General features: G+C 35.9%; 2 protein-coding genes across 2 annotated transcripts; one reads left to right on the top strand and one right to left on the bottom strand.

Annotated features, from left to right (window-relative positions):
• Positions 1-427: 427 nt before the first annotated feature.
• On the bottom strand, positions 428-4,955 carry LOC136819353 (monoacylglycerol lipase ABHD6-like). The gene is made up of 5 exons (XM_067075590.1): positions 4,793-4,955; positions 3,684-3,963; positions 2,556-2,877; positions 1,771-1,871; positions 428-902 (listed from the first exon to the last, which is right to left on the bottom strand). Exons 1-5 carry the CDS (start codon positions 4,918-4,920, stop codon positions 753-755), a joined length of 981 nt encoding a protein of 326 aa, XP_066931691.1. The 5' UTR covers positions 4,921-4,955; the 3' UTR covers positions 428-752.
• LOC136819351 (aminopeptidase O-like) lies at positions 831-27,385 on the top strand. The gene is made up of 23 exons (XM_067075588.1): positions 831-920; positions 9,070-9,202; positions 10,099-10,271; positions 10,566-10,647; positions 11,662-11,763; positions 12,135-12,178; positions 12,579-12,740; positions 13,081-13,362; positions 13,597-15,293; positions 16,021-16,205; positions 16,793-17,093; positions 17,698-17,884; positions 18,828-18,984; positions 19,606-19,721; positions 20,030-20,137; positions 20,404-20,444; positions 20,754-20,811; positions 21,067-21,120; positions 21,392-21,493; positions 24,361-24,474; positions 26,255-26,292; positions 26,546-26,594; positions 27,087-27,385. Exons 2-23 carry the CDS (start codon positions 9,079-9,081, stop codon positions 27,225-27,227), a joined length of 4,317 nt encoding a protein of 1,438 aa, XP_066931689.1. The 5' UTR covers positions 831-920; positions 9,070-9,078; the 3' UTR covers positions 27,228-27,385.
• Positions 27,386-27,990: the final 605 nt, after the last annotated feature.

Here is a 27,990-nt window from a genome sequence, read left to right as displayed (position 1 = left end):
TAAATTTACTTTAGGCGTACAAACTTTCGCGAGCAGAAACTTTCGCGATTTTCGCGAATTTTGGCCTTTTTCGCGAAAGTTTATGCTTGCGAAAAATTCTCAAAACAATCGGAAATCCTTAATACCTCGAAACCGTAATAAATATCAAATCCATTTTATATTATTATGGTATCCTTTAATGCCTTTTTAAAGTCGAAGAGCAACCGTCTTTAGCGGATTTAGAGAAAAAAATTTCCCTTTTAAGGCAATTTCTATTCGAAAATTCTCATTCTTATCCAACGATTCGCGAAAGTAAATGTCGCGAATATTTATACGCCTAAAGTAATTCGATCTTACAGACAAACGAATTTTTTTCTAATCAGAGAATTTCATATTACGGATAGTAATTTTCTTCTCCATCTTTAGCTCAAAATAAAGATTGATCAAAATTACAGAGGGTGGAATTAGTAACTAGATAGAGTAGACTGCCCCTGTGTAACTGGCTCAAATAACCTATAAGTTCACTCAATGATTGTGTACTTGAAAATTTGAATTTTTTTAGAAATTTTTGATTAGAAAATAGGTAAAAATATAATTTAGAATTTGAAAAAATACTATATACAACAAAAGAAAATGGAGTTAACTAAAGTTTACTATAAACGTTTTTTGTAAACCTTTTTGCCGCAAAAACGGTTTGACATTGGGTGACAGTTAGTATCCTCGAAATTCATTTATCAATGATTTTACTTTTCTCTTCGTCATTTCATATCGATTCAGATTGAAGATGACAACTCAATGAGATTCTTGGCAACAATTTTCGGGCATTCCAGCGTCAATAGATGACCAGTATTCTCCAACACCACACACTTCTTCAATGACTTGACCTTTTCACGGATGGGAAATATTGACTCGTAACCAAGAACCTGGAATCAACAAAACAGGTACACGTTTTTTATAAGAACAAACTATACAAGAACATAAGGCTTCAAAGGCCAAAATGTTAAGAACACGTTAAGAACATCTATAAGGCTTTACTGACTCTAAAACACACATTTCTTAGGAAAATGGACGAAAATGCTCACAAAATGGTGACATTAAGAAGATGTTAAGAACATTTTTTAGGCTTTAAGCAGAAAAAGGTAAGAACATCCTAAGGCTTCAAAAAATTTAGATGTTCAAATAAAACAAACGTGTATCAGATAAACTTCTTTTAAAAAGTAAGATGTAACAACTTAAAAGAGATTAAAATGCAGACGAGTAATAATCGACATAAATTTGTCCATCTTATTGGGGAAAGGTACCTAACAGTGGTAAGGTACCTAACTCACACCTCGAAAAATTATTCTGTGCAGTAGGAAACATTTTGATATTGAGGTGGCTAGGGTTTAATGACACCGTGAAACCGCGATGTTGAGTGGGAAATGAGAGAGAAGTGATTTTAAAAGTTTTAAGTTCAAGATGGCCGGATAATGCACTCAAAATGAAAATTAAATCACAGTGGCCAGCCACCTTTGAAATTCTTGAAACACCTTTAATTTCTTTTTTCTACCCTTGAAATTTCATTGAAACCCTGTAAGATTTGATGATTCTAAACTCTTGAAATAGGTCTTAAAATATCGGTGGCCTCCATGAAAATGAATTTAATTTGGAGCAGTAATAGAATGAAAGATCATTAATATAATATCAGGAAATGTATAAAAAAACTTTTTTCAAAGCCCCGTTAGCTACGGCATTGTTATTCTTCGGGACACAAAATCACGAAATTGAACCAACCTACGCTTACTTCATTACCTTATCTTCTTTACCAAAGATGACGACAGCAGGAACTTGTATTTTGTGCAGGTTGTTTTGAAGCAATAAATCGTTTGGTGGTGAACATAACATCTTCAACACTAGGGAATAGGAAATTACAAACTGTTAGAACTTATTTCTCTAAGCGTTGCTACAAAGAAAATTGTAGTACACAGTTCTTGTGAAGAAAATTCCTTCAGGACCGTGTTCCAAATTATGTCTTCGAACAGGCCTGGTCTTGCATTCCGCAGCCCTCAGTACCCCATCAGGTTCCACTGAGACCAAAAAAATTTATCTCAAAGGAATAATCAGATGGTTTTTGGATGTTGATTCCTTCTACTCTAAGGTCCCGAATAAACTTCTCCCCTGTTTATTAATTGTTGAAAATTTTCTCGCATCTCCACCGTCCCTATCAGGATTAAATATTTTCGGCTATCAAAAGCTGAAATGCTATAAGAAGCCTCTTTTTAGTCTGTAATTAACCTTACTATGGGGGTCTTTAGGGGTAAATTTCGAATCCCCTGGCAATTAGACTACCCCCACGTTTATTATATTTTGAAGAAATTTCGGACGTCCGCCCCTTTTTTATTCAGAACCCCCTATTCTATTATTCGGGAAGTATTGTCATGACCAAACCCTCAAAATAATTTTGTCGAGAGTCGAGATATTTGACTTACAAGCTTTTGACTTTATAGGAGGAAAAACAGAGAATTACAACTTCCAGAGCCAAAAAAGGTTTTTGCAGGCCAAATATCTCGAACCATCAGATTATCCCTTTAACTTACGTTCATCATAAAATTTTTCCCTTTCCAATCGATCTTGAAGCATTCCTTTCAACACGATATTGGGGAACGGTAAATCCTTGACAGTCAACTGTTTCGATGTGAACTTCATCTCTTCAAACGTATGCGGCATCAAGAAATGACGTCCTTCTTTAAGGTATTTGTTCTTCAGATCGGTAAACCAAGGGAAATCCAAACCATGTGGACACAACATGCAAACAGTGGAGAGATCTGCAGGATATTTTGCCGCATAGTAACCGACGATGTGCCCGCCCATTGATTCGCCAACTAGATGGATCTGTTTCAGTCCTATGGTGTCCACAAACTTAAAGGAAAGAGTTAAATATTTACAGAATACAAGAAAGTGTACAAGTTTATTTGTCATTTCCAACATAACGTCGGTCATTCCATTGTCTGTACACAAACCCAGTATCTACGGCTTATTTCAAAATTCATTGCCGTAGAGGGTCTGTTGTCATTGTCTTTTCTCATTTGAGATTTTTCAAAGCGAGTGTTGGTGAGAGAGGGGAAACGAGGAAAGAAGTGTTGCTATTTATAAATCATACTTCATCGCAGAGGTACGGGATTTTTATCAAACAGACATAATGCACACAGAGTGTACTTCGAAGCGATAAACGTGAGATACACTCTGGTACAGAGTGGCCATTCCACGGTCGCAATGAATCATGGGAAAGTAAGAATGATTGCTTTCTAACATTGACTTCCTGTTAGTTTGACGTAGAAATCGCTTGTTATCCTAGTTCTGTGTGATTCATTGCGAATAGGAAATCACCTGTGCGGTCACTGTAAGTCTACGGTCATTGTCAGAAACACGAGGGCCACTTAAACACGCCAATTTTCATGGGTTGATTTAAAATTCTTTTAAAAAAATCTATAAGGAAACTCTAAGCAAAAAAAACACGGGCTGAAACATCTAAACCAATCGCAGATTTTTAAAAAATCGGGGGATAAAGTCGTCACATTGAATCAGAAGTCTTTTAGTAGAGGTTAACCGAGCTTCTTTTGGTTATTTCTAGGTCGTTTACATTTTGCCTTCAAATAGTTGTAGATGAAGAGTGTCAACAATTTTTGAAAATATTTGTACAATTTAATAAAGATTTTCTTCCCTACCTTTTTCAAAGTGTCCACAAAGAATTCGATACTGATTTCCTTGTTCTCATCCAACACACTTTTACCATGCCCAGGGTTATCCAAGGAAATCACATGTGATTTTGTTGGTAAGTGAGATGAAACCAAACCAAAGAATTCTTTGTTACAACTGAACCCGGGTACGAAAACGAAAGTGGGTGTGGTCGGGCTAGGGTAACCTTTCTCCATGTAACATAATGGATTCTTGTAGCCTGGTAGAGTTACGTATTTCTCTTGAAATCCAAGGAATAATCTTGCCAACCTGAATTATGAGAAAAAAGTTATGATAGATCACTGGACCAAGCTATATCCATCATTTTTGATCGACGTTTTTTTTGAATTGGTCTCCACAAGAAGCCATTGCATTGTTGAAAATCAACGTCTGACGGCGCTACATCATCGAAAGTATTCGAGAGAACGCAGATCTAGCGCTCTCAATGCATTCACACCGCTATTGAGTAGTGCCACCATCAGGGTACCACTTTATATCGAGAAAAAAGTTGTTATAGGAACCTTTTCCGATTTTGGTGACGAAGCTTCTGCCATATGATTGAAGGGTAAAAGATTATTTGGTTTTGATTTTCAGTATGAATATATACTGTGAAAGCATCCCAGCCTACCGATCCTTTAGTATTTATGAGTTTAAAGATTGAGGTGTCAGAAAAGTCACCACAGGAATAACTGGCATGTGGCAACAAAACGTTCCCTTCATAGCGAAGTTGCTTTGTGGTCCTTTTGATTCTTTGACCATAGTTTTTTAGAATTCTCGACGTTCAGGTAATTTTGTTTGCAAATTCAGTTCTTGTTAACAACATAATCTCCTGGTATCATCTTTTACACGTTTTTGATCGAACTCAGCGAACATTAGGCTTCGATGACCAAAATATTAAGATCAAGTTAAGAACATTTCAAGGATTTTTGGACTATAACAGCCAATTTCTTATGAAATTGCTCAAAAATATTCACAAAATGAAAATATTCACATTTTATTATCAGAACCTTTTAGGATTAAAACTCAAAACGTTAAGAACTTCCAAAGGCTTCAAAAATTTGGATCTTCTTTTATAAAAAGTACGTAATTTTAAACTTACCGATTTAAGAACTGTAGCAATAATTTTGGATCTTTTTGCATTCGATAACAAAAATATGAAAAACCAGCAACAGAAAGCAAGCAAATCAGCTTCAGTAAATCAACTCCTATGCTGTTTTCTTTCTCCATCTTAATATTTCCTTTAACGATTTTCGTTTCTAGTTTTTTCTATAATGAGGAGTTTGGTATTATGTTATTAAAATCTTATAACGTTGGATGAAAATCTTAGAGAATTTGAACTACAGTACCAAACTCATAATTCGAACCTCTCTAACTCGAATATCGAGCTCTAATAATTCGAAACAATTCATTAGAACTGAATGAATTTCCTAATTAATTAACTCTCATTAAAAACATCTACAACTGGACCGTCTACAACTCGGATATTTCCTTAAATCAAATTCTCTCCAGTGCCGTTCGAATTATGGAGAGAAGTTCGTTTTACTAAGCGATTCAAAACGATTGATGATAGGTGTTCGAAAAAATCAAAATATCTATCCACTCTTCCCAGCTGACATAATACCTCAAGTAAAATCCATCAATTGTCTATAACTCAAAGCTATCTCGAACATCTTTTAATTGAATCACTTGTTTTTTTGTTGTTTGATAGCTCAGTCAGATAATATTGGAAAAAGCAATTTGGAGATCTTTAGTGGCAATCATGCAAGAATAGCTTGCTTGTTATGTTATGTTCCATAGAAAAAGAAAACAAATTGCTTTGTCAGGACGAGATACAGTTCTTAAGTCTCGCCGTACCGACCCATGCAGAGTCTATTTTTGGTATTATTTCGTTCGGCTTCCCTAAAAGGACCTAATTCAAAAAATGAGACATATTTTAAAGTTATTTTTTTAAAAGAGCTTTCAAAGTTGACCTATTTCTGGACCCTTTTCTTGACAGTCTTGGAGCCCATGTGAAAAATCTTGATTAGTACATCGTCATACTAAAACAAAAGAAATTAGTAAAGACCTTTGAGTATGTAATTTGTTTAAAAACATTATAAATTTACTCTCAGCCCAGGACACTAAGGCTGTCTAAAGATTACCTAAGGATGATAAGCGACGCCATGTTACGTCACGTCTAGGAAGGGCGGGCAAAGGACCCGGGCGGGCCACCCAACATGCAAGTTAGAGAAGAGTTTTTCATTTAGAATGAAGTAAACCTCAGCTTGCCCAAAATGTTATTTTTGGAAAAATATTTGGCTCTTTGCTTTTAGACAAGACAAGACAGAAATAACAGCTCAGATCTTGACTAAATAACTAAATAACCCCATCCACCATTTACAGTGAAACCACTTTAAATGCAACAAAATACACACTCGGAGACATACCTCACAATTTACCTTTCGTATTTAAGTATATACACAAAATCTTGTTTATTTTTTGTGACAGCGTCAACAAATAATTGAAGTGGTATTATAAGTGTTGACATTTTTGGTCTCATTTTTCACGGTTTTTTTGTGCACGTGCAGTATGTACAATACTTAACGGAAGTTTTTTCCTCTCGCACTAATGGAGTTGAGTCTTTTTAACTGCTATAATTCGAATGGCACCTTATCTCGAACAAGTTTTATGGTCCCTTTAGTTGCCTCATAAACCTTACTCCAACATTCGAAATTTCCTTAATTGGAACAAACTTATGTTCCCCGTGCGTGTTCGGGTTATACTGTAACGTACCACTCTTTTACCGCCTTTTTTTATTTATTCCAATTATGAAAACTTAATTTATTTTTATTTTTAAGTCATATCGACTATGATCAGATACAAGTGGTATAACCTATCTTGATTTAAGTTTAAAAGATAGTTTAAAGTATTTTAATTACCCTTCACTATACATTTCGATGGGTTGGCTTTCAGGCTATCAAAAACTCATAAAGTTTAGAAATGCAAAGTGCGTCACTATGTCTGAGACAAATAAACCAAATAGAGAGGCATTTTCCTGTCTGTGGTTTTTAAAGTTACGCAATCACCTTTGATTGATAAAGAAACCAAACAGTTATCCTTGTGAAATGTGCCTGCGTAAAGCTCCTTCGTTTTGGAAAGGATTCTAACGTCAGTTTATCGATTGGTATGACGCACTTATGAATCCATTTTTACGCGTTGACGATTGACTGTCATTGTGTTGTGGTATTCCAAATCATTCTTTTCGTGAAAACAATTCTCATCAGAACAGACAAAATGACTTGTTAAATAACTTGTTTCGTATAAAATTTTGGCCTAAAAGTCACGATAAAAAAGCTCTAATTATTTTAAAATTTCCAGCTCCTTTCCTGAAATTAATGTGTGAAATAACGTACCATTATTAGGAAGTAATGGTCAAGTGATCTTGGGTACACAGATTTATAAAGCCTGAAAGGCTAGATGTCGTGCTTTAAGCCATCGCAGGCAAAAGAAAGTGAATATCGGAAAAAGTATTGTTGCTATTGTTTTTGAAAACCCGCGAAGCTTCTGATTGGTCAAGCGCTGAAATTCTATTGTAATGTCACGTGACCTAGGTGTAGGATTTCCTACCTAACCACGGCACACTTTTCAGCCGAAGCACGACATCTAGCCCTTCGGGCTTTATAAATCTATGCTTAGGCATTCCTGAGTCAAATATCCTCTCCATATGTGATTATATATATGTTCCTATTAGCGGCCATAGAATCATGAAGGTAGACTACCAGCTACGGTGCGTAAAGTTGTGGGTTTAATCACTGGCCTGGTCATACTAAAGACTTCGTACTCAGTACAAAAAACCACTTGATGCCTCTCTGCTTGACGCTCAGCAATTAAGAGAATGATCAAGGGTAAGTGAAGAAGTCCAGAGAGAAAGAGTAGCACCCTCCCCTACTTTCGGGTAGACAGCTTTCGAGATAAGAGCTATTGGGCCGCCTCTAATTGAGCGCGCAAACTTGCTTACCATGTTTCGTCATCCGAAATGACAGTGAGGAGAAATTTATTTAAAGGGCTATTTAGACTACACAATATATTGGTGAGCAATATTCGACAATATAGTTTTCGGACCGTAATGTACGGAGTGAACAACACGTCCTCTATTATAAAAAGAGATTTTCTTTTTGTAAAGAATCCTCCAATATTGTTGGAATATTTCAAATCAAGCTGACAATATATTGCAGACACCTTTTCAATATATTGTCGGCATTCAGCGATATATTATCAATCTATTGTCTGACAATATATTGTGTAGTGTATGTAGCCAGGGATATGTTATAGCGGAGCTGGATAACGCACATTTATAAAAGCCTTGTTCTATCTCTGTCCCTGACATTAAAATTTGATATGAAATTTAACTTTTTTGATTACAAACTCGTGAAATTTGGATTTCCTCTTAGCCAATGATTCTGCTGCTGCATTTATCGTTCACGATTAAAAACTTTTAATTATCAAGAGGGTCTGTAAAACATTGGTGAATGACAATTTAAAATAATGAAAAAGATTATTTTCATTAGTAAAGTTATAAGAAGTTTCTTCTCTAAGATTATAAATAGTACTTTTTCATTTGAAATACCGCGCTACACCGCGGGGTGCCTCACTTTCTAACTGATATTTTCAGATAGCAAGTCGGTATGTCTGATTATGGAAAAAATTTCAAGTCAATTGAAACAATATTTGTCAAAATATTTACATCCGAAATTTTTAAAGAGAAATCATGAAAGCTTCTCAAATTCATAACACACGCTGATAAAAATGGATTTCATTTACAAGGAAGCTTTTGGGGTATCTTCTACAAATATTTTGATGAAAAGCGGGAACATCAAAGCAAAATATGTGCAAACGTACTGCATGAATACTTTGTCTGCTTCATTTTTCTTATAAAAACAGAACACTCAAGGGGACAGAGATGGATTTCTATTATCAACAGTTTACAATAGAAAAGACAAAGAAGCAATCCGCTAAGGAATTCTCGTCCTTTATCCAGCTCCGCTATAACATATCCATGATGTAGCCCTTTAACACCTTCCTGACCTACAGATATTAGCTGTAGACAACTCATTCTCTAATTTTTGTTGGTTTCTCGTTAGCGAAAACTGATAATGGGTTAGCTGAATATGTCAATGCCAAAATTAAATGCAAATGTTTCGCGTAACTCAACTCCTACTCACACACATACATAGTTGAACGAATTTAGAAATCACATGTTCATTTTTCATTGTTCAAGGTTTCGATCGATAAACTTACACCACATTGGGTTGTGTTCGAATCCCAAGCGTTTCCAGTCAGAGTGTTTAGGGAAGCATTCGTGATAGATTCTCTACCTTCCTTCACGTTCACTTTTAGACCCTACGAATGGACAATCTCTACAGCAGTACTGTTTTTCTTTGCGAAACAACGGAAGACAGTCGATACGTTAGATGTGATTTCAAACATTGCACCAAACATTCCCTCAATAATTATCCAGATCAAATTCCAGGTAAAAATGTATATCATATGTGAAGAAATAAGAATTTCTGTCCAACTATCTTCTTTCAGGAGATTTGGGTGGCAGAGCAGTTTCGTCCTTTTCAGGAATCGTCAGCACTGCATACTCTATATACAACACCATTCCGGTCCTTTTTACGCTGGCCAATTTTACACCGTCCACTTATTACGAAAAATAATTGCCGTAATTTAATCCCTTAAGCCGTCCCTTTTTACGCCAAAGTGACGGAATACACGTTTTTTTTTTTAAGAAACTAGTTTTACCAAACAGCCTCAATGTTTCTTAAGAAATCGGCCTTTTGAGCCTTAAATGTTTCTTACATGTTTCTAAACTTTTTGACATAATCAGCCTCATGGAAGGCTGGATTGGAAGGTTCTTAAAAAAACGAATTCAAAAATGTTATTTTCTCATTCTCAGCCTCAACATGTTTCTTAGATGTTTCTTAGTTTTTAGGCATTCTGAGCCTCATGTTTCTTAAAAATGTGTTTCTTAAAAAAAAAAAAACGTGTAATAACGCAAAAAAGGGTCATCGTTAAAAGGGCCAATGAAGTAAATCATGATAAAAGATTATACCATGAGGGCAAATTTTAAACCGATTTTTATCAAGTAAAATGCCTCACAATTTTTTATCATGAGAAAAAAGGTATTTGAAGTCCAAAGTGTCAAATAATTTAAAAAGAATCTGGCCTGGAGCAAAGAGCTAGTCTCCATCAATGTTGATAGATATGGTTAGATATGGTTAGATAATGAAAACAGCGTCAAAAGTTCTTCCTTCCCAACTGAATTCCGTCTCTAAATTCTGCAATTGCATTTTTCGTCTCATAAGAAGTCTTGCTGTGACCGCTGCAAAAAGAGAATGCATTTAATTTTTATCAATTTGTTTCAAGTATCATATTGGCTTTTAAACACACCGAAGAACTGTCATTCAATTGAGAAACACGTGACCCAAGAAATTCAACATTTTGTTGATGGTACTGGTGAAACCAGTGATCCTCGAGAAGAATTCCAGTTGAACTCTCACTTGCTACATAATCCAAAATTGCTTGCTCCATTTACAAAGGTAACCACGCCCTTTTCTTATTTTGAACTGGATTTCTTGATCTGGGGAACGATAGAATTTCTACCCTCTTTGGATTTAGATAGAAATTCTCATACTTACTGTCGGGAAGAGTTTCCCCGGGGCTGTGAGACAAGGGTACTATACGAACAAATTGCACTCTACAAGCTTTTAAATTCAATTTCCTTCAATTATGAGAATGATCACTTCTGTAAATGCATCGGTCTACATTTGTGGAATGCTTTTAAGCTTTAACCAACGAAGTCTTGAATTCATAATCTTGTTGTCATTTTTTAGATTTTGATAGTATTCAACATAAGGACACCGCAATCAAATTATGGAAACTGGATTAACAAGTTCTTAGAGTTAACACTGAAGGGTAATATTCTAAAAATCTCTGATAATGTTAAAATAAGTTTGGCCATGGAAATTTGCACTCAAAATTCAGAAAATTTACAGTAAACTTTGGTTTAAGTAGGCGTGTGATGCTCTATATTACTAGGTATATTAGTTCATAGATAAGTAAAAAGGTACGGTCGGAGGCGACCCGAAGGCTCCTCTTTCGATAGCTATCTACCCGAAGATAGGGAAGGGCGCCACTCTTTCTCCCTGGATTTCTCTACTTACCCTTGATCCTTCTCCTTATTGCTGAGCATCAAGCAGAGAGGTATCAAGTACCATTTTGAGAATCTTTGGTATGACCCGGCTGAGGGTTGAACCCACAACCTTGCGAACCTTGCCCTCGACTGCGGTCGCAAACTGAGGCATTTGTTTAATTTTTTGGACCTACCCCGGTGGAGGTCCTATAAATTAACCTTTGTCCGTTCGTTCGTTAGTTACCAGCTTTTCTCGAGATTGGCTCATTAGTTTTTTCTGATTTTTTGCACAAAGATGCATAACTATAAACCCTCGAATGTGACGGAGCCCGATTTTCGAAAAAAAAATTTGGGCCAAAAAACGGCTAAAAAACAGGTTGAAAAATTAGATCATTAATTTTTTCTGACTTTTTGCATGAAAGTAGGGTACCATCATAGGTAAAAGATGGTTCAAGCAGATTTTTGTAAAAAAATTTGTTGGCTTAAAAAACGCATGTTTATCTAATAAGAATCACTATAAGCATACATCAATGTTCTTAGCCAAGTTACTCAATTTTTTGATGAGATAGATGTTTTTTTTGCTCACGAAGTCTTGAATATGAAAGAATATTTCAAGAGCATGAAATTTTGGTTTATTAACGTTTTTTTATAAGAAACAAACGACTAATTTTAATAGATCGTCACTATTTGTGTTCTGAATGATTGTTTAATGGTCACGCTCACGTAGATATCAATTATATATATATATGTTAAATGCATAACCAGGTAGGTCCATAAAAGCATCACTTGTTTTTCAGGTTCTTCACATTACATTTGTGTCACATTGTCATTCGCTTCCCGTCTTGAGATGCTGATGAAAATCAGATCCTTCGTTAATGTGCAATGGAATTCGAATGCCGGTCAGTATTTAAACGTACAGTGAGGTCTTCTTGACTCGAATGTCTCCTTAACTCAAGCAAGTTTTTTGTGTCCTTTCAGTTAACAATGCTCTATAAACCTTTACTCCATATCTCGAAACTTCCTTAACTTGAACAAATTTGTGTTTCCCGTGCATGTTCAAGTCATATGTAGACTCGAATCCACATTTGATTTATAAGATGAAAAAATTATTTTCCCTAGTTTTGGCCTTTGGGAAATGATTAAAAACAAACACTTTTTACAAGCCTTTCCTGTGATTGAACTGAGTTAGAAGGTGTAAGAGAAGAGTTTTTAAGATTGTTGACTTGTGTTTATGACTTAAATCATTTTTCTTCTTCTAAATGTGTTTTAGAGATCATGGTCTTGTTGAGTTGTCATTCAAGTACACAAGGTCAGGTAAGTACAATGTTTTTAGGGGTTATTTATCTAAAACTGATGCACATATCTAAGAAAGCATTCGTCACCGCACATGGAAGGATTACTACAAAATAGGGTATTTGTTGATTTCTCGAACAGTCCGAAAACCGTTTGAGGATACATTTTCAATCTTTTTTAACCCTTTTCTGAAAAATGATTTTTTTGATTGGTTAAGTACTTTGTTCGATATTTTGAATCTTTTTTGGCGGATCTTTGCTGCTCTTCAAACAATGATTTACAATTTGTTATATAACTTAGAGGAACATGTGTTTGGATAAGAAGAATGTCTATAGCCTAAAGTCCGCGATCCAGACTACCCAATAACAGACAGCCGGTTAAAGATTTTCATCCGATGGACTTCCAATTTGTTTTTTCATAGGTTTTTTCATGCACACCAGTTGAAATTAGTAAAAAGTATGGATTTGAAGAGTTTTGTTCGCTACATGATTTCGTTTGCACGTGTCAAGATGTGTTCGGCTCACGGTTAACGATTACGCATATTTCATCATGTTTCACCTTGAAATTGAATTCATCTCATACGGTAAGACAAATTCGACTCTTATCCCGCCTATCCCACCTCCTATCTAGGTTATTCTAATCGTACAAACTTTCACGAGCTTTAAACTTTGGCCTTTTTTCTAGGAGCATTCACAAAAGTTTATGGTCGCGAGGAAGCTTTTTCCTTGAATTCGCGAAAGTTTATGTCGTAAATTTTGAGACTTTTAGGCCTTGTGAAAGTAACCGAATCCGTGGGATGTGTCCCGAAAGAACACTTGTTCCTTCGTAAAAATATTAAGAGGTCAATCCGTTGATTCGAAAAAAACTGTTCATTTCTGTTTATTTCATAATTGAAAAGTAACGACTAGACTTTTACATTTTAGGATTGGCCTGTGGATAGTTGTTGGCTAAATGAAAAATTAGAATGTATTCTCTCTGGCAGTGCCAAAGAAGTTTACGAAACTGGATCACAAACTGCAGACCTTTATCTTGTCTCAAAAGTCATGTCTTTTTCCAACTCATCAAAAATGAGAGAGGTTTATTTGCAGACTTTTAAAGAAGTTTCGTATAGTCTGTTCCCAGACCTTGTTCGTGAAATGGGTCTGTGTTATTTGGAGAAAGATGTTGTTCGTCAGATGCTTGGTGATGAAGAAACTGAGGACCAGGTGTGTCTTTTGATCAGAGAGTATTTTTGCAGGTTTAAAAGTTGATTCTATGTTTATTACTCAACTGACATGTCTAAAAGGTTAACTTGCCATATAATGTGACATATTTTTTTCAAATATGTTTATTGTGCTGAAAATGTTTCAATCATAGAAAATAATATCTGTTACAAAATTTTGTCTGTTTTTGATTGTAATGAAATTTGAGAAATTAATTTACATTTTCCGCTGCTTTAGATAACACACCCTAAATCCATCAACTCATTGGTCAATCTTGTTCTCGTGTATGACGAATACCAATCAAATTCCGTTCTTTTGAAAGATGCCATCGTGTGTAATTTAAAGACCAGATTGTTGGATTTTGACCATGCTGTTACAAATCTTGATATTAATGATATTTCTTTGATTGACCAAGTATCGCCACCTATCGCCAGCTCTGAGAAGGATACTTTCTTTGTTGTTCTCTGCTCTGTTCACAACCCTCATTCCATCATTCAGGAAGTCGTACGTTGGTCTAAAACTCACAGTAACGCGTCAATTTATGGTGTCCATTTCAACTATTTGCAAGAGAAGTTTGAAAATTTGGCATTCGAGGATCTAGCCGTGTCCGGATTTATAATAGATAATGAATCTTTTTCGGACATTTTCCCTGTTTTGTTATACATGGTTCATTTAGCTCTTGGTGAACATGGTGTCATTGACCAGAAGGATAAAGATTCCTTGGATACGAACACCAGAAATAAAGAAGCTTCTTTTTGGAAGTTTGAAGATGTCTATCGAGAAACTGAAAGTGTTTTGAAAGGGCTGTGTGAGAAATGTAGATTGGTTGGTTCGTTTAATAACAGCTTCGGTGATCGCCGGAACATCGTGTCTGATCAATCACATGGAGTCACTAGTTTACAGACAGTTACCACGGATATTGGTGTGGTTCAAAATGATACAGATCTACTTGCTCCGACCAATAACGACGGTGAACAAAGTATCGAAAGTTTAAAAATTCACTACGAAGAGAATATGAAACAGATCGGCAATGATCAAGATCAACCAAACATTTCTGATAGTTTAATCGCTAATAATTGTGAGGAAATGATAAAAGATCTGGAAAATAAGCCTACAACAGGTTTTGATACAATATCTGACGAAAGCAAGGAACCATCAAAGTGCATCACTATTGAAGACGAAGAACAACCAGACGTATTAGATAGCAATTTAAAAGACGTCCCACTAATGGCTAACGTTAATGAAGTCATTATTGAACATTATGTTTTGGACTTAGACGTCAGTTTTGATGATAAATGTATTTCTGGGACCGAGATTTTGTTTTTGAAACCAGCCAACGAGGATGTTGGTAAAAATGAATTTCAAATGTGTCTCGATTGCACTCTCATTGATATCGTATCTGTAGAGGAAGTCGTGTTGCCAGAAAATTTCAAGCCCCATTTTCACCAAGATACGTATTGCTGCAATAGGGAGAATCTCAATTTAGTTCAAAATAGTAAGAATGAAGTTTCTGGTTACCATTCGCTTATTCCAACTGCAGCTGAGGATAAAATGAATGAGGAATTTTCTAGAAAAGACAGAACTATTGTAGAACGTGCAAGTCAAACAATTGAAATTACCATGAGTCAAGATGGCAGAGGAAAGGTTGAATCCACAGATCATGATTGCCAAGCAACAGGAATCGAATCTTCACAATCTCCTCACAACAACCTCTTTTGTTCCTCATGCCATATCCTTGACGGAGGCAACGAACAAACCAATTACCGGACAAAATCATTGAATTACCGGACACTCCCGTCCGCTGTGTATGGCTGGTGTATTCGCGTCTGGAATGTTGAGACATCAAGACACCATTGGCCTCGATGTGTAGTTATCAAATACAAGACTAAAGAGATTGGACCATCATTGACATGGTGCAAAGACCAGGATGGGAAGTATGTTTTTCCTTTTTGTTACGTTAGTCTCCATAACTCGAACACGCACGAGGAGTACACATTTGTTCGAGTAAAGGAAATTTCGAGTTACGGTGTAATGTTTATAAGGCATTGTTAAATGGGACATAGGCTCCACTGTATTACAATAAAAGCAACAGTCTGTGTCAAAAAAAGTTTTGCAGTGTTTTTATTTTCGGCTATAACTTTCCATGTATTTGTTGGTAAAAAGATTGGTTTCGTTGGAAAGATATTCAAAATGTGCTTATACTTTCCACTCATTTGTTTTTCAAGAAAATGAAGAAAAATGAAGAAGAAAAAAATGAACTTCTTTCAGAATAGCGCTATAATTAACATTTCCACACGAATAAAACTTCAATCTTGGATCAGCAACTCAAATGTTAATCCAATCAAAAGATATCAAACAAAGTTTGTTTCTGGTTTACTTATAAAAATAGAAAAACACTCATTTTAGGGGTCAATCAGTTGAACAATTCGTTTAATACCTTTTGACGGACTTAATATTCTCTATATTCTATAAATCCTCCCTAAGGGTCGGTCGGTGGTCGTCTGACATTCTCGAACGCTAGTACCCAGTACCTCCTCCCCCGGGCTTTTGACCAAATCTCAAAAAGTTTTACCTAAGTTAGACTATCCTCTTTTTAATGAAAGCAACTTTGATCTCAAGCATGCCATTATACGTTCATTGATTGTTATTGATCTCTCGCAGTGATTGTTGCTACACACCTGGTGCATTTATAAACAACAGATCAATGATGCCTTGCCAAGAACCACCGGTCGCTTTGGCAACCTGGCAAGCAACCATCACTGTCCCTCAAGGTTATATTGCTCTCAGTTCTGGAGATGTTGTTCAATGCAAAAGTAATTTGCTTAAATGCTCATCACCAGGAAAAGGTAAATTTTTCTGTGTTAAGTTTTCAAGATCCTGAAGTGATGGCTGAGTGGTCAAGGCTTGAATCCAGGAGTTCCCAGGGGTCCAAAGCCCGCTTCGTCCAATGTTACGTTCCACGACGGGACTTGATGGTCCTGTAAAAACAAGCGAAAGACAGTCTAGAAGTCCTAGATTACTGGGCTATCTACGTTAAATATCGACTCTGTACTGTCGAAATAGTGGTTATTGATCAATACCATTGTTAAAAGCAATGACTTTATGAGAAAAAATTTAAACGAAAGGCTACACGAAGGAAGATGTCAGGACAAATTTTCAATAATTTACCTCCACTGGAAAGCATGCTTCCTACTCTTCTCCTGCCCTAAACAAATTTAGAATCGACCCCTATGGACATTATTTGATTTCAAAAAAGAATTAAACTTCCGGACAAAGCTGGGACTAAACTAAAGTCTATTCACTTTAGGTGCATTCATTTTTGCTATCATGTGAAAACCACTGTCAAGGGAATTAGTCTAAATGCACTAAAGCATATATATCGTTAAAATCTTATGGAAATATTTCAACTCTTTTCAAAACATTTCCTTTCCAGATGTATTTTGTTTCGAAATGAAGATTCCGCTACCGAGTTCAACCTTAGCGTTTGCGTTCGGCAAATTCCAAAGAAGTTCTCGTGTCATTCAAGTACCGAACTGTCGACGGGAGGACGACCAATTTACAGTTCCGGTAACTTTGTACGCTGCCGGATCGAAGATTGGAGAGTTCGAGGAAGAGTATTTGGATTGCGCTGGCCGATATTTGGAAAAGTGTTGCCAAGTCCTTGGAGATTATCCGTTTTCACGGCTGGACTTGGTGATTATGCCAAGATCTTTCGCTTGCATGGGCCTGGAAAGGTAAAGGGAAAAGGGATTTCTAAATAGTTTTTGTTATAAGGATGTGAATCGGTCTTTAAAACCACCACGCTAATTTTTCTTTACTCTTTATCCGCCAACACCATCTTTGTCACAAAATTGAATTTTTAATCTCATACAACACTGTTTTGATTTCAACATCTTAAAGCTCCATAAAATTTACGTAGCAACGGCCAAGAGGACGTGGTTTTTGATTGAGGTCGGCTAATTTGCAATGCCTATAACAAGAACTGGTATAAGCATAGGAAAGGTATCTCCCTTTATTTTCAAAGCATCAAAGGTATCGTAAGTTGGTCTAATGTCGACATTCCTCATTTAATTTGGACACCCTTCTTTATAGAATAATAATAAGAACTGATTATTAAAAGAAGTTTTATTCCTCTCTGACCGCTATCAAAAATATAGTTTCAATCAGTGATTCTGACCTTCATTTTAATCCTATCTCTAAGGAAGGGTGTTGAAATTAAATGAAGGACGTCAACATTAGACTTATCGGTATCTCAATTGAAATTTCCATAAATTAAAACTATTTGATCAGTTTAATTTTACCACTGCGATACTCTACTTTAATTTGTTCAATAAACAGCCCAAACATGATGTTTCTATCACAATCAGTGTTATGCGGTGATAGAAGCATGTCAACACGCATTGCTCATGAAATCTCACACGTATGGTTTGGTTTGTTGGTGGGGGCAAAAGACTGGACCGAGGAATGGCTTAGTGAAGGCTTTGCGACTTATATTGAAGACAGAATCGTTTATCTTGCTAATGAGGTAATGATATATCACTGGCTACATTACGTTAAAAAATTCAAAGGTTTTATTTTTACGTACGTGTTCCCGTTTCATATCAGGACAATGTCTGCCTATTATTAATCCTTCCGATATAAGCAAAAAAACTGTTTTTCTTTTCCTCTTTCTGACCAATCGTGCTCCACATATGTGTCAATCCTATGTGAAAAATCTTGTGAATTAAAATTGATGAGTAAGCAAATGATATCACTCTTATTTAAAAACAAAACCTTTAAGTGACAGAAGTTTTTATAATATAATATGTGATTTTCTTGAAACTTATGACATAGAATTTTCGTTTTTAAAACAATGCTTGCTTAAGAGAAGAAATTTAGACGAATGAGCCCATTCGCCGATTTTGGTGCTTTAAAATAAAATTTCTAAATTTGGCGAAAAATAATTTTGGCGAAGAACCCATTTTTGTTCAATATTTTAGCTGAAAAAAGAGGGGGGGAAGGGTTTTTAGGCGAAATAGACTAAATTGACAGAAATTTAAATTTGGCGAGAATTTATTTTGGCGAATGACCTATGAATTCAAATTTCTTCCCGTATGGTATACTAGCATGTCCATAAAAAGAAATTGAGATGGTTTGCTGGGGGGCATGAAAAAAACTTCATTTTAAAGAGAAGAATTAGAAAGAACAGCTAACTATCATTTCTCTTCGTCCTGTTAAAGCGAAGGCTGCTGGCATCCACTAATGGACCCGTGCTCCTTATACTTCCTGCGGTTTTGTAAGAGGTCTGTGATTCAAACCAAACATCCTGTGCGACCTACAAATCAACTTTTCATGATACTCGGGACGTAATGTTTTATATGGAAGCACCCAAAATAGCACCGCGCATTTGCCACTAGTTTTATTTTCTAATTTCCAAATAAGTGAATGAATATCACGATGACTTCTTGATCTTACTCTCGTTATCGAAGGGTTCGGACCAAAGAATTTCGGATGATAAAACGTTCGACGATTATTCTGGCTTGATGCAGCTTCTTCGTTACAAGACGTTAGAAGGAGAACTAGAACAGACTGAAGATGACAACCTTAAACGACTGCGACCTCAACGTAATCGAAACTATATGACCGGTAAAATAAAATTCAATATAATACATGTTACGAAAAGCATTTTCAATCACCATTTACCCTTTTTTTTGATTTTCTAGCCGGGTTCTGGTTATTTCCAGTTTTTTAAAGTGGACTAGTCCGCCATCTTTTGGTTTGGTTTTCGATTCTAGTCGTCAACAGTGCGATTCCAATGTTTTATAATTCAGACGTTCGAAAATCTAAGTTAAATCATTAAAGTTAGATTAAAAAACAACATTGCGGACTAGTCGACTTCAAAACTGGGCACACTTTACGGGTAATCTGTTAGTAGTCAGTCTAAGTAGAGTGTAAAGGAATATGATATCTGTGGTGTATTACCACTGCAGAGCTGGTAACCTAGAGTATGATGTGAATATATACGTTGACAGGCCCGGCGGAACAACCGTTAAAATGGGGAGGCTGAAGGCTCAAAATGAGATAACATTTGCTAGGGATTTGAAGAAAAAAATCTTATTTGCTAAAAAGTTGGGAGGCTCAAATTTCCCCTGTCTCCCCGCTTCCGCTGGGCCTGGTTAATAGAATATTATTGAGATTGCCAGATCCAAGTTTAGATAGCATACACCAAAAGATTCTGATAAAATAAAACTTTTTCTTCATTACCAGCTGTCGAAGCAGTCAATCAGAATGTGCAAACGAACGAAGACGTTGTGAGACCTTATGAGACAGTACCAAATGCTGCTATCGCCTCTAAGAAGTTCTCACAAGTTCATTATCTGAAGGTTAGTAAGATACTTACCGGCGGGGGAGGGGGCACTTTTGGCAAAATCGGTGCTGGGTAATAAAATGTATCAGGCCTGTATTTTATCTAGGATATCAGCACCAACGCCATGAAGTGTGAGCAATAAGGGTCCCTGTTTTGCACCCTCGAAAGTCTGGGTGTACAAAAACATGACAGCGTTTGAGTCTATGTCTATGACAGTGTCCTAAAACTACGAAATATAAAAAATCCACTCCCTCTCAGAGTCATAAATTCTCATAATTTGGACAAAATTTAATGTGTAATGCAGTGTACTGTCTTCGATTTCAGGGTTATTTCTTGTTGGTGCACATGGCAATGAAAGTGGGATGGGATTTGTTTGATCAATTTCTGAGATCGTATTTAGAAAAATACAACGGATCTCTTGTTACTTCAGAGGTAAGCTTGCCAAGTTCTACGGCGTATTGAAAATTCAACAAAACCGAAATATAAGAAGGTAAACACGCTTAAAATGCTGTAAAGTATTATCGTATTTTGTTGGTATTTTTAAGTTTTTCCTAAAGACTAAAAATTTGAGTACGACTTTTCACCTTTTATAGTACATTAAAAAGAATTGGTTGTCCAATAAAGGTGTTCTCTTTAAACATTTTTAAAGGTGATTTTTTTTTGAATTTACTTGAAATTACCTTTCCAATTATTTTCAGATGGTATTCGATCACTACGCGGAGTACTTCTCTTTCGAAAGGTACTTTTTTATTTTCGAATTTAAATTAAGTGGATTGATTTTGGGCTTTTTTCGCGAACTGAGAATCTAAATTTTTGCGTAGATTAAAGTTCACGAATCATAACCTCTTTCTCGTCCAGTTTCTTTTATTTTCCTATGGGTTTAGGCCAAATTTCGGACTAAATTTAATCTAATCTAAAAATTAATCTACGCCAAATTTAATCAACTTAAGGTTTGAGCGCCAATTCTAGAATGTTTTAAGTATTTTTAACTTTAATCATGAAATATTCTCAAATTTTTGATGGCTGAAAACTTGATATTTATCTCAAGGTGTTTGAAGGATGAATTTATCACCAAATGGCTTGAGTCACCCACAATTCCAAATAAGGTATTTGTGTATTAAATTAGTAAATGTGAGTTATTGTTGTTCTTAGGAGAACTGAATAAGACCCAGGTGCTATTAAAAATACGGTTTCCAGGCTTCTCAAAGTGCACCCTTAGGTCGAAATGAGAGAAAGTGCACTGTAAGGATGTAAAAACGAGAAAAAAGTTCTTTGGATAAGTTAACTGTAAAGATGATTTAATGTTATCTTTGAGTTGCGAGAAAGACTTATTATATTTTTTTAATGTTTCTTACCTTTAGAAAGCTGTTCAAAATACATCTGCCAATCTTCTTGTCAAAGAAGTTGAAAAAGAGGTATAATCGATTTAGAAATAGCTTAAAGGATCTGCTTCAGCAAGGGTGCTTACATGATTACGATTAGAATGCTGTTAGGATACTCAAAATTAACTCATGTTTGAAAAATGGATTCGCCAGACCCAGATATCTAATTTACTTGAACGATGAAACACGTTTTGTCGTGCAAAAGAGACAAGGCAAGACTTTTTTTTATTTCAAAATTCCTCGTGAGCACTCGGTGCGGTAGATCCTAGAAAGATGTTGGCAAACTCTTTTTTCTACTCATCAGTTTGCATTTTGGAAGAAAACCAATGCGACAAACAAAAGATGTCGAGCACGTGGTGTCAAACGACGTAAAAACAACCAACAACTTGAGGATAGAATATCTCTGGTATGATCCAATCAAAATCATTCATTTTCTTTAGTTGACAAAAGTAATCAGCTTCGAATCTAACAATTCATAATAATCCGACCAGGGTAGGGTCTTGGATGAAACGTCTTTCACTCAAGCCTTCTTCCTCGACACCAATCCACATGTATAACTTTTAAAAATGTTCCCTCCAAAAAAAAAGGGGGGGAGATTGACGTCTCTTCGAGACAATACAGTATTCTTTCAAGAACTGACGTCATTTCGCGGGGTGAGATAGGAATAGGATTCTCACCCTCTCTTAGGCTGCGTTCATCCCCAGAATTGATTTTGATATATATAGTCTAGAAGTATAAAACCTTCAACTACTCAAAATGGAAACAATAAAGACAAAAACCCACAAAACAAAAAGACAATACAAATACAACAAAAATCTAGAATGAACATTCACAGAAAATCAATCAGGTTGGAGTAGAAAAGGAAAATATGATGACATAGAAATCCATCAATGTAAAACTAGTGATCTGAAATGACTTTAAGGAAGAAAGTAACTCAATATGAGTTAAGATGGAAAGAAGTAACTCAATATGAGTCAAAAAATATTTCAAAAAAACACATTATCTGTTCCTCAGTTTTCGACCTATATATAGCTAAGACAGCTATGAAGCATCTTATTAAAAATTGTTTTTTCAAGGCAGGTGACATTATTATGTGTCAGGTGATTGGAATTCCCATGGGAATTGATCCAGCACCGTTTTGGGCTAATCTCTTCCTCTACCAATATGAACAACGGTACATGAGCAAGCTCATCGAGGAAGACAAGGTTAAAGCTCGCCATTTTCATTCAACAAAGAGATTCATTGAAGACTTTTGTGCTATCAATGATGGGAACTTGTTTCAATCTGTGTATAGAGAAATCTATCCAGATGAACTTGAACTCAAAATTGAACATTCTGGATCTCATGCTTCTTTTTTAAACCTAGATATTTCCATCAGAGACGGGATTTTTATTTACAAGTTGTTTGATAAGCGCGACGCTTTTCCTTTTTCTATAGTTCGAATGCCACATAAAGATAGCAACATGCCTGAATCCATTTTTTATTCTTTGTTTGTTGGTGAACTTCTCAGGATTGCTCGATCAACGTTACTTTTCGAGGACCTGGAAGTTAAAGCTAAAGTTTTCATTGAAAGAATGCGCCGTCAGGGTGCTGATAACGCAAAGCTAGATTGCAGTCTTCGTAGGGCGATATCCGTCATATTTCAGAATTTGCAAGATTTCAACTTTCTCAAGATTCAGTCGTTCGCCAGCTTTTGCGGTGAGCGGTCACGGGGGTACGGGGCTTCGAACCGGGTTCTGGTCCGATTTTTTAAATTCTCATTTTTTTCCCACTATTTCCATCTTCTTCTTTGAACTGAAAATGTGTGTGGGAGCCACAGGGTTGGATAGTGGCGATCCAATCCCAGTTCCTTCCCTTCTAGTATGCTTTCTACAACGTTGTGGCAGAAACGTGTCAAATGTGTGGCAACTTTGTCTAGTAGAACGTATACTATATATCTTTTCTCATTGTTATTTTAGTTTCTTCGGCTGGTTCCGTGGATTTTAAGTTTTAGTTTATTTTATATTTGCGTGCGTTTCATACTTTCACTAAACACATCTTTTTATATGTGCTTGGCCTACCTACACAACCCTATTTCCATCATATAGGAGGATATTTTCGTAAAAGGCCGAAATCCAGTGTAGGTCGAAAACTGAGGAACAGATAATGTGTTTTCTTGAAAAAAATTTTGATTATATTGAGTTACTTTCTTTCCATCTTAACTCATATTGAGTCGCTTTCTTCCTTGTAGTCACTTTAGATCACTAGTTTTGCATTGGTGGATTTCTATGTCATCATATTTTCCTTTTCAATTCCAACCTAGTGAGCGGCCACGGGGATACGAGGCATCGAACCGGGCTATCACCCAACTTTTCAAAAAATTCTCATGCTTTTTTCCATCCTTTCAATCTTCTTCTCCCTTGTCATAGATGGTGGCAGTCTATTTCAAGTGTTTTTTCTTTACCTTCGAATGTATTATCTGCAACGTTAGTGGCAGAACGGGTCAAAGATGTGGCAACTTTGTCCAGTGGGTAGTACTTCTCTAGCTAGTTTTTGGTATCTTCGGCAGGTCCGTAGGTTTTATGTTTGAGTTTGTTTTTATACTTTTGCGCGCGTTTTAATAATTCAAAGAAACACATTTATTTTTACGACCTCATCTGTGGTGATGCCTGATCAACATTGCTAGGCCTACCTACATTACCCTGTTTATATCATTTGGGAGGATATTTTCGAAAATGGCCGAAATCCTATGTAGGTTGAAAACTGAAGAACAGAGTTTGTGTTTTCTTTGAATATATTTAATTGATTCATATTGAGTCACTTTTATTTGTGTTTAATTTTACTTTTTCTCACATTGAGTTGCTTCTTTCCTTTTGGTCGATTTAGATCATGATGTGCATTTTTGCTTTTGAGATACTTCCGAAGAATACACCATTGTCCCATTTCTGTTTTTCTGCTCCATCAGAATTATGTACAAATAGTTTAGATCTTTTGTCACCGTATGCAGCGCGATACAAAATCAAAACAGATGTCATATGTCAAAATGAAAGATCAAAACAAATATGGCTGATTTTGATTGTTTCAATTATTTTACAAGTTTGTTTTGGATTTTAATTGTTCTCTTTAATGACACGTGGTTCGTGCAATGTTTACATTTTACTACTTGTATGTCTCTTTAAAAGAATCAATATTTTATTGGTAAAGTTTTTTCGTAATATAGATTAAAAAGATAAAGTTAGCCTACGATTTTCGCTCTCAAAAGGTTTACTATCTTACTATCTTTTCTTTCAATAGAATTCGAACCAACTGGTATTATTGATGGAGAAAATGCTGACAGTTGACAACATATTACCACAAACATTGACACAGTTGAACTTGGTGTACAACATGTCAAAAAGAAATGCTGAGGTTTCTTTTTTAAACTATTTTTGTTTCCAGGGAGAGTACCTAGGCAAGTGAAGGGTATATCCTGCCCTTAAGGTTCCTTTTCTGAACTTTCAAGTCTCTTTAAGGGTCGGAAAATAGAAAGATTTTTTACCCTCGTAATTTGGTCAAAACAGTCCGAATAAGGGTCGTAAAATTCACTAAATTTTCTTCCTTTTTAAGTCCTGCTAAGGGTCTGAAAGTAGAAAGTCGGGCGGCACATACCCGTCAGCTACATTTACAACCTTATATTTACACATAAGATAATCTTATGTGTAAATATAAGGTGATATAGCGATGGAACAAAATAAGCCGACTAAATTCGGTGACTGTGCTGGAACATTTTAAGGTCGCTACCCACTCAGCATTTTTTGGTCGTCGAACAAGGCGCATATCTCGGGCGCTTTGGTCCCTGAACGCTTTTCCTATTCCACTGATCCAAAATAAAGGGGAGATATGCTGCACATTTTTTCTTTTTTCTATTGTTGATACCTTTTTGCACACGGTACAAGAGAGTTAAATGTCTCTTCTGATTGGCTATTTAAAAAAGAACAATAGGGAAGCCGCACAGCATAGCGAAAAAAGTTTCAACTCTTGGTGCGCTCAAGGCGACAGCCTTTTAAGGCTTGACTTATGTAATTTATGCAATAATTAAGCCGCGTGCCTTGTTCGACGACCATAAAATGCTGAGTGGGTAGCAACCTTTAACTTCTACAATCGGCGCCGCAATATTTGGCACAAAAGGGGAATTCCCTCAAAACTTTAAAACCGCAAGTGAATACTAAGTGCTTTAAAGTACGGTTAAAAGTAGAGTTTTAACTCTGAGTTTTAACATTAGACTTAAAACTTAGGACGTTAGGATCCCAAGATCTAAAAGCTCAAAAATGTTCCAATATGGCTGAACATACAATCAGTGAAAATACTGATTTCTGCTCTGTGGGGGGTCCCAAATTACATAAAAACCTTCTAAATTTGTTTTAAAGCATGATTTGGGCCATTTTGAAGCATTTGCTACTGACCAAAATCAATTATTTGTGAAATATTTAACTTTTTGAAAAGGTCCAATTTACGAAAAGTCAAAAACGTGAAAATTTCAGAAAATTTTGACTTTTTTTCAAGTTTTAGCCCCTAAAATTGACGCAAAGGCGATTTTGAGCCCGAAAAATTGCTTGAAACTTGAAATTAGACCCCGCCGCTGAGCAGAATTTGGCATTTTTCAGTTTCTCATACAATCAGTGCCATAATATATTGGCACTTTTGGCTAATTTACCATTTTTGGAAAATTGAAGTTCGAACGAGAGTCAATTTCAGGCCTTCAACTTGATTTCATCGATTATTTCGATATGGGAGGGATTAATTGGTTTCTAGGCTATATTTCGAGCCTTACTGGACCATTTTTGAACTTTTGGATCCTCAGTTCCTAAGGTCCTAAGTCTTAAATCTAGTGTTAAAACTCAGTGTTAAAACTCTACCCTTCGAACCTACTTTAGAGCACTTACAAATCGATTGAGGTTTCAAAACACCCCGGTGAATTTCCCTTTTGTGCCAAATATTTTGTCACTGATTGTAGCCTGGAAGCCACTTAACTCTTCCCAAATCGAAATATTCAATGAAAGAAAGGGGAAGTACTGAAATTGCAAGCAATTCTCGCCAGAGCTTTAAATTCTGAAAAACGTTTAAAATACCCAAATTTGCTAATGTATTTCGGCACTGATTGTAGCTTCTTGATCTAGTTATAACGACTATGCAACAACTTCTATTGCAGGTTCGGCATAGATGGTGCGAGATGATCATAAAAGAAGGGTTAGTTAGGTTGATTTTCTTTTTCAGAATGAGTTAAAAGGAGTTGACGCTTACTAATTCGTTTTTCAAGGGAATAGGATTTTCATCGAAAAGTGAGTGTCTCGATTAATAGAGTGTCACTTTCAATTTTATCGAATGGTGGAGCGATTTGGGGGTATAATTCATAACGTTTTGGGTGATTTTGTTTATTAGTCATGTTGTATCTTTAATATGATTCCACATTTTTTTAATAAAAGCTGTATTATCTGTTTAGATGTATGAACAGACATGATGAAGTTCAACGATTTCTTGTGGAAGACCAGGTATGCTTTTTTTATTGGTACAAAAGTAGCTTGACTTCTTGAAACTTTAAACAGTTATGCAGTAATCCCTCATTTATTCGAACTTCTACAATCCGAATCTTATTCTCTGATTCGAACTTTTTTAAGTCCCCGTCAAGGAGAAACCCTTGAAATACTTTCTACAATTCGAATCTTTCTGTAATACGAATGAATAAGATTAGTGAAACTCAACTGTATTTTCTAGATTTAGAAGGAATTAGAAACTCGTGAATAGCACGTTAAATAGCACAGATCGTTAGCGCCTAATGTACCTCCCGATTCAGAAAGGTCGGAATGGATGACGGGGTAGATGAGGGATGTTAACTCTTTCAGTCTTAGAGCTTTACACTTTTTTTTAAATAATTCAGCATTCTCAAAGTGCATCCTGCAATCATGCAATCCTGACAATATCCAAAGAAAAATGGGCTATTAAAAAGGTCTTCGCATATTTTTTATTATTTCCTTTTATTTCAGGGAATGGGTATTTATCTTTTCGGCGAACTTTTCATCTACAATCGTGGACCTCAACGGAAAATGGCTCGAGAAATATTCGACCTACTTAAGAATGAAATGGATAAAAGCACACGTGAAACTGTTCTTGATCTAATTGAATAGTTAATTTGTAATGATCTGGTTATAATTTGAATTCTGGACGTAATTTTTATTGCATATTTTTGACGAATCAAGATATTTTCTATATTTGAACATTTTATTATACAATTATTTCATAATTACAAAATGACGAAATAAACAATGCATTAATGCATTAATAAAGAAAATTAATAATTATTAGTCGAATATTAGTGAAATGTATTTTTAGCCGGATATTTCCTTCCTCTGAAAAAGAAGAATAAGACCAACCAATTCTTATTCTTCTTAGGCATACTACCCATGAGATTCAAACTGTGGGAAATTAAGAGCGAATCCCCGTTTTACTGTTTTGAAGACACTGAAACCCTAAAAAACCGTTTTTAATTGCAAAAGGTAATATCGTTTTGCATAAGATTCCCATACCGGAACTAAGATTATCATCACTTTTCCGGGATTTTTCAGTTATTTTTCCCGGATAGCCGGCATGAGATTAGAGGGGTTTTCTTCTAAAGGTACGGAAAGTCTTGTGTTTACGAAACAGCCTTACTTTCCCCAACGCTTATTTTCAAGCTACCCGGAGTTCTAATCTTTTTTAGGTAGAAAAGTGACAGTGGAATTTTAGCGCGGGAAAGGGAATCTTATACAAAACAACGGTATATTGCGGACGGTATACCCTTTTCATATTATGGAGCGACCGTATAGAGCATCCGGCTACGGTTCGCAAGGTTGTGGGTTCAACCCCCAGGCAGCCGGGTCATCATACCAAAGATTCCCAAAATGGTACTTG

This window comes from Clytia hemisphaerica, unplaced genomic scaffold (assembly GCF_902728285.1).
Source record: "Clytia hemisphaerica strain Z4C2 unplaced genomic scaffold, Clytia hemisphaerica genome assembly, whole genome shotgun sequence".
In the NCBI taxonomy this organism is placed as follows: Eukaryota; Metazoa; Cnidaria; class Hydrozoa; order Leptothecata; family Clytiidae; genus Clytia; species Clytia hemisphaerica.
Note: the sequence above shows the minus strand (reverse complement) of the source record. Positions and strands in the feature narration are given on the sequence as shown.